At 40.1% G+C, this 17,153-nt stretch overlaps 1 protein-coding gene across 2 annotated transcripts in view; it reads right to left on the reverse strand.

Moving 5' to 3' along the window:
* The window catches only part of SYNE1 (spectrin repeat containing nuclear envelope protein 1), a 994,076-nt gene that overhangs the window by 109,451 nt on the left and 867,472 nt on the right, over positions 1 to 17,153 (reverse strand). For both annotated transcript variants that reach the window (XM_033936910.1, XM_033936909.1), the window contains 4 exons: positions 9,387 to 9,549; positions 5,160 to 5,347; positions 2,634 to 2,784; positions 6 to 188 (listed from right to left, as the gene is read on the reverse strand). In XM_033936910.1, coding sequence (XP_033792801.1) covers positions 6 to 188; positions 2,634 to 2,784; positions 5,160 to 5,347; positions 9,387 to 9,549 — 685 coding nt within the window. The remainder of the gene's footprint in view (positions 1 to 5; positions 189 to 2,633; positions 2,785 to 5,159; positions 5,348 to 9,386; positions 9,550 to 17,153) is intronic.

The following is a 17,153-nucleotide window of genomic DNA, read 5'->3' on the forward strand; positions in this document are numbered from 1 at the left end:
AATACCTTCAATCTGCGCAGGATAGAAGCTACTCTTTTTTGCAAATTGTCCCATCTCTGATTGCCCTCATGGACCATCTGTTTCAGTCTACAAGCAGAATCAGTACGATTTTCTCGAGCAAGGCGACGATATTGCTTGTTGATAAGTTCCAATTGGGTCAGGCTCTCATGAACCTGACGCTGGAAAGCCTGAAATCAAAGAGTAGTAGCAGATTAGTTTCCCAAAATGGCTTATTAAAAATGTTGCTCAGTTTTATATTTGACCTTATAATAATAATAATAACTTTATTCTTATATACCGCCAGTAATCTTGCGACTTCTAGGCGGTTTACAATAAAAGAAACTGTAAATACAATCAAGAGAAGTTTTACATACAGCGAATTAGAGAGTATAGCAGTGTATATCTCGTACAACGACTTAAAGAGTATAGCAGTGTACATCTGATAACATTAGTAATGTTAACGTCAATTTGTGTGTTGCAAGGCCAGGAAGTGCCAAGTTGTTTACACAGAAGTAGAAATATTCCGTAAGTTCATAGAGTGTTCATATTTAGTGATTAAGGGGTTGGGGTTAACAGTTTGCAAGTTCAGGTATGTGGTGATGTTACGAGGGGGGTTGATGTTCCGGTTCGTTACCTAGGTATTTCAAGAATAGGTAAGTTTTTAGGTGTTTCCTGAATTCTTCATAGTTGTTTGTTTGTGCAATTAGTTTTTCTAGGTCTTTACCCCATATGGCTGCTTGATATGATAGCAGTTGTTGATGGTGTCTCTTATATTTGCACCCTCTAGCCGGTGGGGAGACAAATTTCATGTGTGTTTTTCTTTCATGTCTGTTGGTTGGGAATGAGAAGAGGTCTGTAATGTATTTTGGGGCTAGACCATTTAATACCTTGAAGCAGAGACATCCTAGCTTGAACTTCGTGCGCGCCTCCATCGGCAGCCAGTGTAGGAGTCGGTAGGAAGGGGTTATGTGATCGGACTTCTTCAGCCCGAAGATCATCCTGACTGCTGCATTTTGTATCAGTTGTAGTCTTTGCATTTGCTTCTGGGGGATTGTCAGATGGGTGATGTTGCAATAGTCCAGGTGGTTTAGTATTAGGGATTGTACTAGAATTCTGAAAGCTGAAGTGTGGAAGTACGCCTTAATGGACTTAAGTTTCCAGAGAGTGAAAAACCCTCTTTTGATTAAGGAGTCTATGTGGTCTTTCATGGTTAGTCCTTGGTCTAGTATTACTCCTAGAATCTTCATCGTTGGTTGAATGGGGTAGTTTAGATTGTTAATGTGTAATGATATTGTCGTATTCTGTGCGTGTGGCGAGGCTATGAAGAATTTAGTTTTTTCTGAATTGAGCTTCAGTTTGAAATCTGTGGTCCATTGATCCATCGTGTTTAGCGCTTCAGTTGCTGTGGGTGTGATTTCGGAGGGGGATGCTGTAAACGGGATTATGATTGTGAAGTCGTCTGCATAGCTGAATACTTTTATGCCTCGCTGGGTTAGCTTCGTATCTAGTGAAGCTATATAGACGTTGAAGAGTAGTGGGGATAGTGGGGACCCCTGTGGAACGCCTGATGGGTTTCTCCATGTTTTAGAGAGATTGTAATTGAAGCGAACTTGATAGGTGCGGGTCGTAAGGAAACCTCGGAACCAGTCCAGCACTTCGCCTCTGATGCCGATTGAATCTAAGCATTGTAGTAGTTTTTTGTGATCTACCAAGTCGAAGGCTGAGCTCATGTCGAATTGCATCACTAAGGCTTTGTGGCCCTTACTAAATAAGTTACGTAGGTATTCTAAGATTGCTGCTATCACCGTCTCAGTGCTGAACAGAGGTCTGAAGCCTGACTGGGTTTCATGTAGCAGTGAGAACCGATCTAGGTAGTCCATCAGTTGGGTTTGTACCAAGCCTTCCATTATTTTTACAAAAAATGGGATAGATGCTACTGGTCTATAGTTGGTTGCTGAAGTTAGGGGTAGTTTATGATTTTTTGGGATTGGGGTGATTATAATGTGACCGTTTTTTGATAGGAATTTTCCGTTTTTGAAATTGTTGGACATATGAGTCCATAATGTTATCTTAAAGTCTAAAGGGGCTGCTTTCATTATGTTGGGTGGACAGGGATCTAGGATGCAGTTTGATTTGGTATATTTATTGTAGAGTTTTATGAAGTTATTCCATTCTAGGTCCTGAAAGGAGTTCCAATACATATCCACTGGTGTTTCGTTTTCGTGTGTGTTGGCTATTTGCTGTTCATCTGTGTTGTTTGTTGGGCAGTTGTTCCTTAGGTTCACAATTTTTGAGTTAAAGTGTTGTGCTAGATCGTCTGCTGATGGAAGTTTTATGTCGTGCGTTGATTGACTGTGGCGTGTGGTGTCAAATAAATTTTTTACTAGATTGAACAATTCACAAGTAATATACACTTGCAGAAATACAGAAAGTAAAGAACATCAAAAGGAAACAAAATGTAAATGTGACATTTCAATTATTATCCTTCTTAGACCACTAGAAAAGTTTTAAGTTATGACATTCCCAGTTACTGATTTATGCAAGAAATGCACATTGTTTATTGATTTACAGGGGAGAAAGCCCACAACCAAGAGTCAGCTGCTGTGACCTAATCCCAGTATATTATATTTCACCTCAAATTTTTTCAGCTCTTCCTTAGCAACTGTGTAGAGCACACAAGACGAGCAGGGGAAAGCAGCTGTTCTTTCTGAACTTTTCAGCCAGTCTTCAAAGCGGGCATAATCGTCCAAAAACCTTTGCCAGAGCCTCCAGGTCTCCTCGATTCTGGAGAAAGAAAAGGAAGAGGCTTTGCATGTGTTTTGGGGTATTAGCATTACACACTTCTTACTCACTAGCATCTAGAACAGAACGCTGACATAACAGGACAAGCGAGCAACAGCTGTTCTAAACAATATCCGGCAGCCAGCCAGAGTATGACAGCAAAGGGCAATCAATATACAAGCGTCTGTGCCGGAATAAACCAGTTGCTTCTCTGCTTGGCTCGTCCTTGGAACTTATAAAACAGAAACATTATGGACAGGCAACACTCTCATTTTTAAAGCGATAGCACACGGCTGACTACGCTCCATGCAGCTCAACTTTGTTACGTACTTTCACTCCGAGATTTTGGTTCAGGAAGGCAATCGTTTGATAATTTGTATTGCAGTTTGTTCTATTCCTTATTTACCATGGACCCCTGAGGAAGGCGTGTTGTCCGAAACACGGACCGTGTTGGGTCCCTAGGTTGGTAATAAGGTTGTATAATCACTGCAATCCTTTTTTTGGTATAATAAATATTGCCTGCATCTTGTACATAGTCTGCACTTTCCCTTTTGTTTTCTGCTTCGTTGCTTGACATACTGCAGACCTCGTTGGATTTTTTGTTGTGTTGGTGTTTGGTTGCTCAACTTTTACAACCATAGAATCTAAAGCTCTCTAGCAGAAACCATATTTCTGCAGCATAAAAAGTATACGACAATGAACTGTGAATGAGCCAGTGGCTGCTTGCTTCCTTTCAAATGCTTACTTTTATTTAATAAATTTATAGTTGCCATTTTGTTTCTAATACAGCAGCTGTAAAAAAAACCAAACAAACCTCTTCTTCCACCTTTTAGTGCAGTGTCTCTCAAACTGTGTGCCCCAAAGAGATTTCCGGGTGTGCCATGAGAGATTTCAGAATTTTACTTTGTTTTTTAAAAAATTCCCTTCTTTCATAAGTATACACTGGAATAGATGACATGTACATCGCGTAAGCAAGAGTCTGTAAATGTTATGTGCGAAAGGATACAAATGCCCAGACTAGCATCATTCTTTGATGTGATCGGTCCTTGAAAACTAATAGAAAGTAATTTTATTTTTTATGCAGTAGTTATCCTAATTTGAGCAACAAAGCAACCAAGGCTTTGTTACCTTTTGGATCTTCTTATCTTTGCAGGATTTTCAGCTCTGACATAAATTACTTGTAGCTGCGTTTTGAATTAATTTGCACTCAAAAACAAGCCCATCCATCGCATTGATTAGCAATTTGTTACAATTACCCATACATAGCTTAAAGAACTTTAAATAAATAACACTCAAATTTAATTTTTTTTTTGTTGGTTTTACAATTTTATAATTTCAATTATAATGTGCTGCAAAAAACATTTGCTCTGTTTAGTGTGCCAGAGCTAGAAAAAAAAAGTTTGTGACACTGTTTTAGTGATTACAGAAAAATGCTGTGAGCCGTGTTGCCCGAGGTTATATTCTTCTAGTGTTACTACTACTAGATCTTGATGAAATCATCTAAATTTCTCTTTCCCTGTGCTTCCTTTGATCACTCTCTGTTCTCCCTTGCTCAAGTCTGGTTCCTGAGGGCCGCAAAAAACAGGTTTTCAGGATATCCCTTCTGATTGTACATGAGAGAGATTTGCATACATTGGAAGCAGTGAGTATGGAATTCCTTGCCAATCTATTTAAGAAAAGAACATGATATCGATAAATTTAAGATCAACCTAAAAACGTTCCTTTACAAAGACGCTTTCGATTAAGTACTCATAAATAGGAACACAATGATGCATTAATTTTAATTCCCAACCTCATGTTTTGACCCTACCTCTCTTTTTATTGAATTTTGTATTTCTTATCCCTTTTCCCTTTTATTCATGTCTTGTCAAGTATGTATATAGTATATGTTTACTGATTATGGATAATTAATGTTTTAGATTATATGTAATTTTTATTTTTTATTTTTTTAATAAGGTAATTTTGTATCCACTCCTATTACTTTGTATTTATGTTCATCGCTTTGAAAATATGACAAAGCGATTAATCAAAAATTTAATAAACTTGAAACTTGAGTATGCAAAACTATGCATATTCATTTGGGATATTCTAAAAATCTCTCTGGCTTGCAGCCTTTGAACTTGTATAAGCCTGGAGTAAACAAAGCAGTCCTCTTTTCAGATCAGTGTAAGATGAAATTTGTGTTTCTTATAATTAAAGGTGGACTGAACCATGATCAAGAGTCATGGCGGTAAATCCTATCCCAAGCACAAGAAGATACAGAGGATACCAAGGTATGACATCAACGCAAGTAAGAGCGAGGGGAGAAAGGGAACTTTCAGATTTCACTGTGTATTATCTGGATTGTCTCTTCTGCACAGCATAACTTGGATACATACTTGAGTCTCCTCTCCATAGACATTGCACAGATATTTCGCCACCTTCTGTCCAAGCTGCGGGTGGCCTGCTGGATGGAGTCGCACTCACTTTCTGTGGCACAGGCATCGCAGTCATGAAGCAGCACCTCACATAGGTTAAGTACAGACGCCACACCGGTGCTATGCTTCTCTATATCCCTCTGCAGCTCCTGCAAAGGGAGATATCACTCAGAAATGATCCGTGCAAGTTGAAAAAAAAAAAAGACATTTGTTTTTTTGAGATCTGGTAATCTCATCAACACAATAAAATTCTATGCCTGATACAGTGAAGAAGGCAGCTTAAATGATGAACTGTTAACTTTAAAGCAGTAATTTACTCTCAGTCATGACTTAATTATTTAAAATATACAGTATGTATCCTCCAGGCTGGAATGACTTAAGCTTGTCCCAGTTATACATTCTGACTCTGCGGTCTTCTAAGTCTGTTCTCTCCATCCTTCCCTACAAAAAAAACAGTACAACAAAACCCTAACAGATTAAATTCAGACAGCAACAGTAAGTACAAGCAAGCAGTTCTTAGTGGCATTTTCAGCTGAATGCATGACTTATTAAACCACTCAGTTGAGTAACTATGGTATGGGTGTTTAAAGCTGTGCTTCATGCTCTGTCCCACACTAAAGTTTTATTTCTTGTTTGGGGAGTTTGGTTTACGTAAAAGGAAAATCAAAATGTTTATTTCCCGTCAGTAAAGTAATTTCAACTGGTTATCTACACCGGCCCTATAGAATGAAATTGTTGCTGCCAAAGGTATCTTGTTTGACGAATAACTGGTCAAAAAAAAATGTTTATTAAATCCCATTGTTCATTAAAGCTTCTCGGTAAAAAAAAAAAAACCCAGCTTACTGAGTCAAATGCTGAAGGAAACTACCACTGGATGTTTATTAGTAGCCACAGATGCAGTTTGCCTGCTTATTTAGGGCATGATGGGGCGACAAAAGGCAAAGGAGCCATGCTGGCAACTGGGGGGGGGGGGGGGTGTGAATGGAGGCAAATTCAGCAATAGCACCTGCAACATTCCTCATTCTGCCTCAAACTACACTTACCCCCCCCACTTTTACAAAGGTGCGCTGTGCTTTTCAGCGCACGCTAAACGCTAACACGTACATGCTATCCTATGGATGCGTTAGCGGTTAGCGCACGCTAAATCCGCACTAAAACGCTTAGCGCGCCTTTGTAAAAGAGGCCCTTAATGCTCGATTAACAGAGTTTTCGCCTTTACCTGGTTCTTACAGATTTCTCCTATTTCCACAGAATCAGGGGAAAGGCTTTGGGGGCTCAGCATCAAGGTATTTCAGAGGGAATTCCCAAGTTTGCTGAGCTAGGATTTACTGAAAATTCCTGCTTGGTGAACCGACTCTGAGGAGAGGTAGGAAAGCGCCTGGGTTTAAGGCACGAAAGGCTTAATGGAAGGGTTATATCAAATGACCAACAGATCTTCCGAAGAAAAGCAGGTCTACAAGTAAACAGATACAATGGGATAAGTCTGGCTCAGACTGGCCTTAAAAACATGGAGCTATAGAGTCCATGCTCGAAATAAGAAAAATGAGAAAATCAAAAGGAAGATGTTCAGATTACACCGCTGTCAGACTAATCTTCAACCTGAGAAAATATGACTCGATTACAGCCTTCAACAGGCAACTGCACTGGCTATCCGTCCTGTCATGAATAACCTTCAAAACTTCATGTATCATTCACCACATGGTCTACTTCCTGCAGAACCCTCAACAGAATACTTCTAAATCTCCCTTCCACAAAAAAATCTGCACTCCATGCTCACCTATCTAGGTGTAAAAACTTGGAATGACCCTACTGAAATGACCAGGACAGAACCTAACCACAAAAAATTCCGGAAGAAACTGAAAACTCATCTATTTGACACCTAATCACTTATATCCTCTTCTCCTCCTGTATCTTCCTGCCCTCCATTGTCCTCCCTACCCTCTTCTAACCCCTTCCTCTGTAATGTCGCCAAGAGCTTGTATAGGTATGTGCGAAGCACAAATGGAATAAATAAATTAAATGTTATGCTCAAATCCAGGATTCTTGTTGCTCCTAATCCGATACCTCCCAGTCCTAATTATACTCATACTTGATCACTTCACACTTTCATTAAGTAATGCTGCACTCATTGAGCCTCTAACACAGGGGTAGGGAACTCCGGTCCTCGAGAGCCGTATTCCAGTCGGGTTTTCAGGATTTCCCCAGTGAATATGCATGAGATCTATGTGCATACACTGCTTTCAATGCAAACCTGACTGGAATACGGCTCTCAAGGACCGGAGTTCCCTACCCCTGCAGTTCCTTCCTATTTTGTAGCTGCTTCCTGTGTAGTCCAGCCAGTGCAGAATCTAACATGCCCTAACTCTGACTATTATTGAGAGCCGTAACACATTCTATTCCTTCTCCCCAAATCTCCAGCCCCAGTTTATTCAAACAGTGAAAGCTCAGGAAACAAACTCACCTCCTCTAACGTAGCAACACCCAGCCAGTCAATCCATCCTGACCCATCTATCCGGTATTCTATTTCCCTTCTCTCCCTATAGAAATATCCTACACTGAGCTATGCCAACACATTTATATCAACTGCACTTTTTCCCACCGAGTACTTGCAACAATCAGTCATGCACCCTACACGCTATATTTGCAATACATATACACTATACAGTGTAGAATGTGCCAGTCCTCGTGCAGAATTTAGGCAGCTGCCTGGATCAAAAGGAGCAAATGCTCTGGGAATCTTCAACAGCTAGGCAAGTTCACTTTGCATTACTACTGTAAGACACCCCGCATCACTTTTGGACAACAGATAAGTTCTAGCACCGTGAGCCTCTCAGTTAAGACTGAGAGCTCAGTGTCGGAAAACAGGCACAGCATGCCTGACAAAGCTGAGAGCCACACTGTACCAAATTTATCCACTGTTTTAGGATGACAAAGGAAGACTGCAGGGATAGAGCAAGATGGGACCGATTAGCAGTCAGGGCTTTTTTTGTTTGTTTGTGGGGGAGGGGCAGAGAACTGGATGTCTCCTTGGCTGAATGACTGCTTAAATGGAAAGGCTGATTGACTGGTTTAGAATCAGGCAGTTCGTTTGGATTACTGTCCGGGAATGCTGAGGGAGTAGGAAGGGGATGGACATAGGGATAAGTAGTCTTTTGCCACAATTAGAACTTCTGAATTTGATGGATTTTAACTAGGAGAGCTGCAGTTTCTTAGAGGCACTGCAAGCTGCCAGTAGTATTGGACATTTTAAAACAACTGTCATTTTTTGGCAAGAATCGCAGCAGCCACGACAATTCTGAGCATAGAGTAAAATCCATGAAATCAAGAACCTGTAGTTATGGTGCATTATTGGAGCACTCAGTGGAATTCTACATTAACACCTAAAAGAATCCTGCATCTTTGAGAAATATTTGGCCTCAGCAGTCAGAGATTTTTTTATAAACATCGGCTGCCATGGCTGAAACAAATCCATATTCCTGTGCTGGTATCTGGATAGTAGCTGGTGCTTAATGTCTATACTCAGTGATGATATTCAGCCCACTATCTTGATAAATCTGAACAGCCTTTTTGCTGTTCTAACTTATCTGGACAGTGATCTAGCTAACTGGATAACTTCCGGCTCTGCCCTGTACCACCCCAGCATTACACAGATAGGATCTGTTTTATTAAGCAAATCCAGTTCTACTTTCAATAAGATTTGTTTTACCACATGTATTACTTGTGAATATGTTTTGTTATGACATCCACTACTACTAAGCCTGTCTTAGGAACTGAATCATATTCAGGCAAGCAGCATTTTCATTCTGAAGAGCATCATATATTGTTCAAAATACTGAAGCATCAGCAGCCTTACCATACTGGGTTAAAAAAATATTCATACACTTTGCATGCAACATACAATATATGCCACTTCTTTCCTCTGTTCCCCATTTATCTACACCCTGTATAAACTGCTCTTACTGACAAAACGTCCCTATCTATAGTTCTAATCTCTGTTATATCCAATGTCTAGGTTGAGGTTACGGTACCTTACCTCTGACTAGAAGGATCAGCTTGTTGCATCCTGTGGGTCCAACGCTGGAGCCTGACAGCCCAAGTATGTTGCTGTACTTGGGCCTCCCACGCTGTGGTGCCACTGTTATTAATTGATTCAGGATTTTACTCCTCTACCTTATGTGTTTGGTTTACCTGCTGCTCATTTAGTTTCCTTTGTATCTCCTCGGAATCGCTGGTTTCATACACAATAGGCTTGGACAGCTCGGACTCGATGTGGGCCAGCCATGATCTCAGGCTGCTCATGTTCTTATCCAGCTGTTGCACAGCAATGAGAGTTTCTTTCAATTTCTTCACTCTGTTGGAGCAGCAGGGAACAAAGAAAATACATGAAGTACCCATTTTAATAATTGTCTTTCTCAGGTACCATACTTTAGCTAGATTGTGAGCCTTCAAGACAGTTAGAGAACTTCCAAGTACCTATCTTATTTATTTTTCTTTATTTCATTTGTATCTTTAATGCATCTTTACTGTAAACCGCTTTGAACCTCACGGTATAGCGGTATACAAGAAATAAAATTAAATTAAATTAAATTCAGAGGTCACTTATTATAAGCTAGTGGGGGCAAGCAAAAAGCTAAAGTTCTATCTTAACTTTCCTGGCCTTGTACATAGGCACTAAACCAAAATGATTTAAATGCTATAGAAAGCTAAAATGGCCAATTATCTTCATGAATATAGCATTTTGTCTATCTTGATAAGATTGTTTGCTTAGAATGCCTACCTTCACAGTCTATCTTAAATCTAAACAAAATATTCACAAATGCCAATGTGAGTGGTGACCAGTCAAATTAAAGTAAAATGCCAAAGGTAAAAATTCAGCCAAGCTTGCTAAACTCTGTCCAAGCTGAACTCAGAATTGGGAAAATGTTCATAAGCCAAATCATCATCTGCTATGTTTGCAAACCCAGAGAATGTCAACCATAAGCAACATCAACTTAATATAAAAACTGAAACAAAATTGGCCACTGTTTCAGTAAGGTCCCCCTTTGTTTTTGTTTTTTTTTTAATCCCCGGCCACTGTTGTTGAAGCTCCAACGCTCATAGAATTCTTAGCTATCGTGACCAAGTTAGTTCATTGGTAAGAACTTGTTTTTACAGGTTAAGATTAATTAGATCACTTTCTGCATTCCTCGACAAATCGTCACTAAATATCATAATACATTCTTTAGTCACCTCTAAAATTGACTATTGTTAACGCGCTATACAAAGGGATTACCTTAAAATAAACACGCAGACTACAGATTATCTAAAACACCGCAATAAAAATGATCATGAATAGAAAAAAATTTGATCATGTAACCCCATTGTTAAAGGAAAATCACTGGTTACCGGTAAACCACAGAATCACTTATAAAATTGCCTTACTGACACATAAGATATTAGTAAACAAAGCCCCAGCATTTTTACAAAGATTTTTAATACCATACACTCCTGTAAGATCTCTTAGATCAGAAGAAAAATCCCTGCTGGTAACTCCCTCACTAAAAATTATTTATTCAAGGAGGGATTCGATCTTTTCTGTTACAGCTCCCCAAATTTGGAACTCACTTCCTCTCAATAGAAGAGAAGAAAAATTACCTACTAAATTTAAAGGCCTACTAAAAAGCTGGCTGTTTAAGGACACCTTTAACTGACCCTTTTCATAATCACATTATCTGATTCCCTGGAATTTAGCTGGACAAGGAACACTGTTAAGTAGAAATTAAGTGGGTACCATTCCCCAACCTTTTGTTTCCTTACCCTTCCTTTTTATTTATTTTCGAATTGCATTTAATCCATTTTTCCCCCCTCCTCTTCATCAGTGGTTTTTACGTCATAATTGTCTTTAATGTCCTGTTTGTTGGAAATTTTTTATTTTTTCTATTTTTAATTTTGTAAATCGCATTGGATTTGGATACTGCAATTATATCAAATATTTTAAATAAACATGAAACTCTAATGCGGCTTGCATAGAGTTCTGACTTGATTCTTCACCAGCCAATACCTTATAACATACACAACCAAACTTAAACTTCACAGGTGCCTCTATCAGCAGCCAATGCAACTCACGAAAGGAGTAATATGATCAGACGTTTTAAAATTGAAAATAAGTCGGCACGCTGCATTCTGAATGATATGCAATCTATAAAGATTTTTTTTTAATACTTCCCAAATATATGACATTACAAAAGATTGCACCAGCAATCTAAACAATGGAACATCAAAATATGCTCTAATAGAACACAGTTTCCACAATGTATGAAAACCTTTCCGAATTAGTGCATCCACTTGATTCTTCACAGTCAAATTCTGATTCAAAACTACACCTAAGATCTTAATGGTCTGTTGAACTAGATATGCAAATTGTATTTATGATCAATTATGTCTCAGTACAATGTTGGCGTGGAGATGAATAGAAAAATTTAGTTTTTCTGTGTTAAGTTTCAATTTAAATTTGATCATCCATTGTTCAATTATCAACAATACCTCGGTAACCATTTGATTAATATCAGAAATAGAACTTAAAGTAGGGATTAGTATTGTTATGTCATCAGCATAACTGAATAACTGACCAACTTAATCCCTAGATGTGATAGTCTATTACCCAAAGAAGCCAAATAAATGTTAAAAAGTAGAGGGGAAAGTGGGGAACCTTGAGGAACACTGCATGGATTACTCCAACTGTTTGAAAGGACATCAATAATACAAACCTCATAGGTAGCAAGTATCTTTCAATTAAAAGGAAGCTCTGGAATGAGGGGATATAGATTTGGATTGGATTATTTATAATCTGTCGTAAAAGGTGAAGTACATCAACACATTCATAAATATACACAAATGACATTTCAATTATATTACAAAAATTAAAATTAATAGCAACAGATTACATAACAGACTGACGTACCAACATTGTCATCATCAGACAACCCCCATCCCAAAAGGATCAGCTCAATGAACAAACCATGAAATAGTCATAACAGAACCAATAAAATCATCTGTATATTTTATACAACAGAACAGATGATGTTTTAACAATTTCTTAAAGGCCTGCAAACTTTTTTGTTGCTTAATGAAAGATGGAAGCTTATTCCACTCTTCTGGACCACTAAATGAAAAAAACCTTTTCTCTCACTGTCTGAAGATTTAGCTCCTTTCTAGATGGTATAGTCAAGTTTTGCTGTGTTGTCGAGTGAAGCTTTTGCATCCCCACATAGGGTGATATCCCGCGAGAACAGATGGAAGCCATTCAGGAAGCGGCATGGGCCCAGGCAGGAGAGCAGAAAGCTTGCTCCTAATGATACATGCTGGACCACCAGGCTATAAGGGGGATTAAAAAAGGTACGACGGGGTGGGGGGTGTTTTAAAAAGGTACTGGGGGTAAAAATTTGTATCTTCGCAACATAAGATGCACTAATTCCACCCACTTTTGGGTGGAAAAAAGTGCATCTTATGGAGTGAAAAATATGGTAGACAAAACTCTAGGCCAAGCCAAATCCATTCAAGAGTTTCTAAGAAGCAATCTAATGGCTCTTTCACAGCCTGTACTATCAAGACAACAAACTGAGCCATTGACTTGGAAGTAGTTACCTTCCCAGGCTCCGAGGCCAAAATATAGTTTGAAATACTACTTCCTGTGGTTTCCTGCTCATAGACACATCTAAAATATTTGGCCTTGAACAGAAAAGAAATATGTCAGCTAGTTAGTTACATTTATCACAGGCAGGAAAATTAAAGATAGGCTAGAAATTACATTAACTCCCATAGTCCACATAATTCAAGCCAAGAAATATAAGATGATTATTCAGATATGCTTAAATGAAGAATGTGAAAACTCAGTTTTCTTAAACCAGAAAACTAAATTGGCCATGGTTCTTTAAAATGTGATGCACATATTCTGAACGAAAGTCTATCTGACCCAATCAATCCATAACCTAACTTTTAGTTCAGAATCCTGAACAGTTACTCATTTCAAATAAATCCTTCACTGCATTCAGATTTGGAGTAGATGGTGATCCAGCGAGATGTTCACAGAAGTCCTGCTGCTGTTCAGTATTTCCCTCCATTTCCTTAACAAAAATGCATAATTTCCATTTCCATTTGCAGTTCTAATGCTAAGCAAAAACAGAAATTTAGCAGATTCAAGTTTCAGCAATCTTAAACTATCCACATTTTCAAATTTCTACATGTCATTAATTGCTATCTTGTATTTTAAGTCTGGTGGTAACTTAATAGGGAAAGGGGATGGGATCTGATATATAATCAAAGCAATTTGCATGTTATATACAGGTACTTATTTTATACCTAGGATAAAGGAATGTTAAGTGACTTGTCAGAGTCACAAGGAGCTGCAGCCACTGGAATAACGCTTAGGTTACTCCTTCCATAGGCCAGTACATGTAGAAAACTAAATGACAGAGACCAAAGATCTTCACTCTAGTCTGCCCATAAGAGATTTTTCCAATTTGAGAAGAGGCACTCAATCATTTTCCCACCACTGCCCTCCAGACTCATCTTAAAGATGCCCAAATTCTGTCCAAATGATGTTTTTGATCACCTCTGCTAATAGACTGATTTTTCAATAATCTCCATATTCCACATAATTTATTTATTCAAATTTTTAGCCCATCCTCCCAAAGGAGCTCAGAACAGGGGCTCAAACATTTTTTCAATCTGTCCCGGTGGGCTCCCAGTCCATCTAATGTACCTGGGGCAGTGGAGGATTAAGTGACTTGCCCAGGGTCACAAGGAGCAGTGCGGGGTTTGAACCCACAATCTCAGGGTGCTGAGGCTGTAACTCTAGCCACTATGCCACACTCTCCTCCTCCTGTGCATTGAAGTTTGGGCTCCAGCCTTCTTGAAAACATGTCTCTGCATATTATTGTACTTGCATATAATAAAAAATTGTAAACCACTTTGGTTGTATTATAGAAAGGCAGTATATTAAATCTATGACTCTTCACGCTTTAAGCACTCGCTCCTACCCATGCCAGTTCCAATCTCAAAATGACTTCTGCTGGAAGTCCCGGAAGCCATTCTGTCTTGGATCCGGCCATGTGAAGGAGCAAGTGGGGATACTTCTGCATCCACTACAAGGTAAGACCAAGAGGGAGCTGCAACCACTGGGGAGGGGGGGGGGTGGGCAGGTTTGGAAGGTGCTGCACCAACACAAGCATTTGTTCAAAACTGAAATAAGGACAAACAAATTTTGGGCCAGTTTTGGGTGGCACAATTACTCAGTGGCCAAAGATAGTGTGGTCTCCCTAAAGAGGAGATGATGGCTGATTGCACTAGTCATCCCAGGATTATGAGCCTGGATAATTTACTTATTTTGATTTGTGAAAAAGGGATTATAGAGGTTGGGCATTTTGTGGTGAACTCAGAATGGAGAAGTTTGAGGAGGAAAGAGGGGGATGTGAAAGATATGGAAGTGTGGGCAATTGAGAATGGCGTGGATGTGTAAAGAATGATTAGAAAGTGGTGAATAGATGATACCAAAGTACTTATATAGATCACTTCTTACACTATCCGGGGGATGCAAACTTGTAAGAAGAGTTAGAAAAACATAGGAGAGTGTATCTCTTTAACAGCATAACACAACTTGAGGGCTCAATTCACAAACCCCTCAATCTACAGACACTCAACTGATGAGTTGATTGAGCTGATAGTTCCTTCCATTTTCTCAAGTAATTCCTTGTTAGAGTCATGCAACACCACTCATCATCAACAAACTCTGAAGAGTTCTCCGATAATAAACTGGTAAGCTGTGTTTATACTTGGCTCATATTGGAGGATTGGTGGTGTAACTTAGAGACTTTGATTATTCAGGGCTGGGGATTGGAGGTTTCAGAGGAAATTGACCAAATATGATTCCCAATCATACTTAAAACCTGTATTGATTTTTGAGTTTTCAAACAAAGGAACAGAAAGATGTCAGAAGGGTCTCACTGAGAAAAGCATGTTCAAGTAGAAATCTGGAAGGTTAGTAAATTACACTAGAGTCAATATATGGCACCTAGAATACTATGGGCTAGATTCACTAAGCAAACCAATCGTGTACCGATCGGTTTGCGAACTCTTTGCGACCCAATTTCCCTATGACCTGATTCACTAACAAGCGAACCGATCCGATCCGATCCCGATCCGTGCATGCAAATGGGAATCGGCATGCAAAGCAGGGAGGACGTGATTCACTAAACTTTCTTCTGGCACACCGACTGGCTGGCCGATCAAAAAACTAGCAACTGGTGAGGACCAGTTGCTTGTGCTAAAACCTTACTCTCTGCCCTGATTCTCCTGCTCTGGCCGCCATGCTCTCTGCCCCGATTCTCCTGCTCTGTCCGCCCTGCTCTCTACCTCAACTCTCCAGTCCTGCTCAGTCCCGACTCGCTTGCCCTTCCCCACAGTGCAAGCCCATTACTGCTGACTGCCCAACCTCCAATTTCAACTCCTGGAGGGATTCAGAAATTATACCAACCAAAGCCAAGGGTTTAAAAAATCTCCTCACCATAGGGTCTTCACCCAGGTCACAAACATCTCCTAGATCTAGATCTTGGAGATCCAGGAGTGTCACAACATCCTCCTTAGTGGTAGTGCCTGTCTGCATAAGCAATGGCATCGTCAGGTCATCAATGTCATCAACTGGCAAATCATCTCTGTACAACTAGGGGAAACTGGACTTAAGACCCCTGGGAAGCAGTAATCCCAGCAGCCAACAAGGATGCCAAAGGAGGCAAAGATGTTGTCTTTTTCTTGGCCAGATAAGTATGAAAGAGCATGTTAATAAATTCCATGGTAACCCCTCGTCCGGGGCAGCAGCCTCCTCCTGGGAACTCTTTTGGGAGGATTTCTTCATTTTTGATGCTGAATCGTTGCTGTGTTTTGCTAGGCCATAAGCGTGCTGTCCACAGGGGCCAATTCTGGGGTCAAAGGAACCTGGACCAACAAAATCTCATCCCCTTCCCATGCCGCAGAACACATGGAACATGACTGCTCGTCAGACAGCCATCCACAGCAAACAGGGCATGAATCCGAAGTATCCTGCCCTGAGGAGTCCATCTGAGTTATTTTCTTGCAAAAACAAAGCTTGCAGAGGCAAAAAAATAACTTTAAATTCAAATTGTGAAAATCCAAGATGGCCACCACAGGTACAATTTTCAGAGAAAAACAGTCCAGGAAAAGCACAATAACCCCCACAATGTGATGATTTTAGAATTTTAAGGGGAGGGGCTAACTATGGCTAACTCCCAGACTGCCCAAAAACTACTTCTAAAGAACCCTCAAAATCACTGTGATAGGCTGCCAGCCCTGTACTCCATGTGCCATGCTGTATTGAGAGCTGCAGTAAGGGAAGCTGAAACAGCTTACAGGTCCTCTGCCTCAACAAGCCTTGCAAACTGGACTACTGGTCTTTTGACTGCCCCTCTGTCCCGACACTAACAACTGGGGACCTCTGCGACCTGGCAGAGAAACGCAGTCAGCTCCGATTCCAGGCACACCTCCATGAAGCCATGTAGCCTATGCTCAAACCCACTAGTGGATGAACCTAGGGTGAGCCAGCTCCCAAGGGAACAGTCTATGAGCTCCGATCTGAAGGTGCAGGCTGTCCAGGAGGTGCACTGCAAGGCAGCCAACACCCTGGAAACAGACTTTATTCCACAAATGCATTCATTCTAAATTGCTGCCTCAGCGTTAACATGCCTGCACCAATTTTCACTTTCTGTGTGATGTCCAAACAAATTACTAGCAGAATTATTTTAAGAAGCGTTGCTATCATTGGCTTCTTTTCTGTCCCCTGCCCTTCTGTTCAAGCCACGGCCCCCTTGACAAGATACGCAAAAAGCGAACACAAACATCTGGTTTATCTCAAGTACGTATCCCACTTCCGTTTAAAGGATAGTAAATACAGGCCCGCACTAATGT

This window comes from Geotrypetes seraphini, chromosome 3, assembly GCF_902459505.1.
Source record: "Geotrypetes seraphini chromosome 3, aGeoSer1.1, whole genome shotgun sequence".
Lineage (NCBI taxonomy): Eukaryota > Metazoa > Chordata > Amphibia > Gymnophiona > Dermophiidae > Geotrypetes > Geotrypetes seraphini.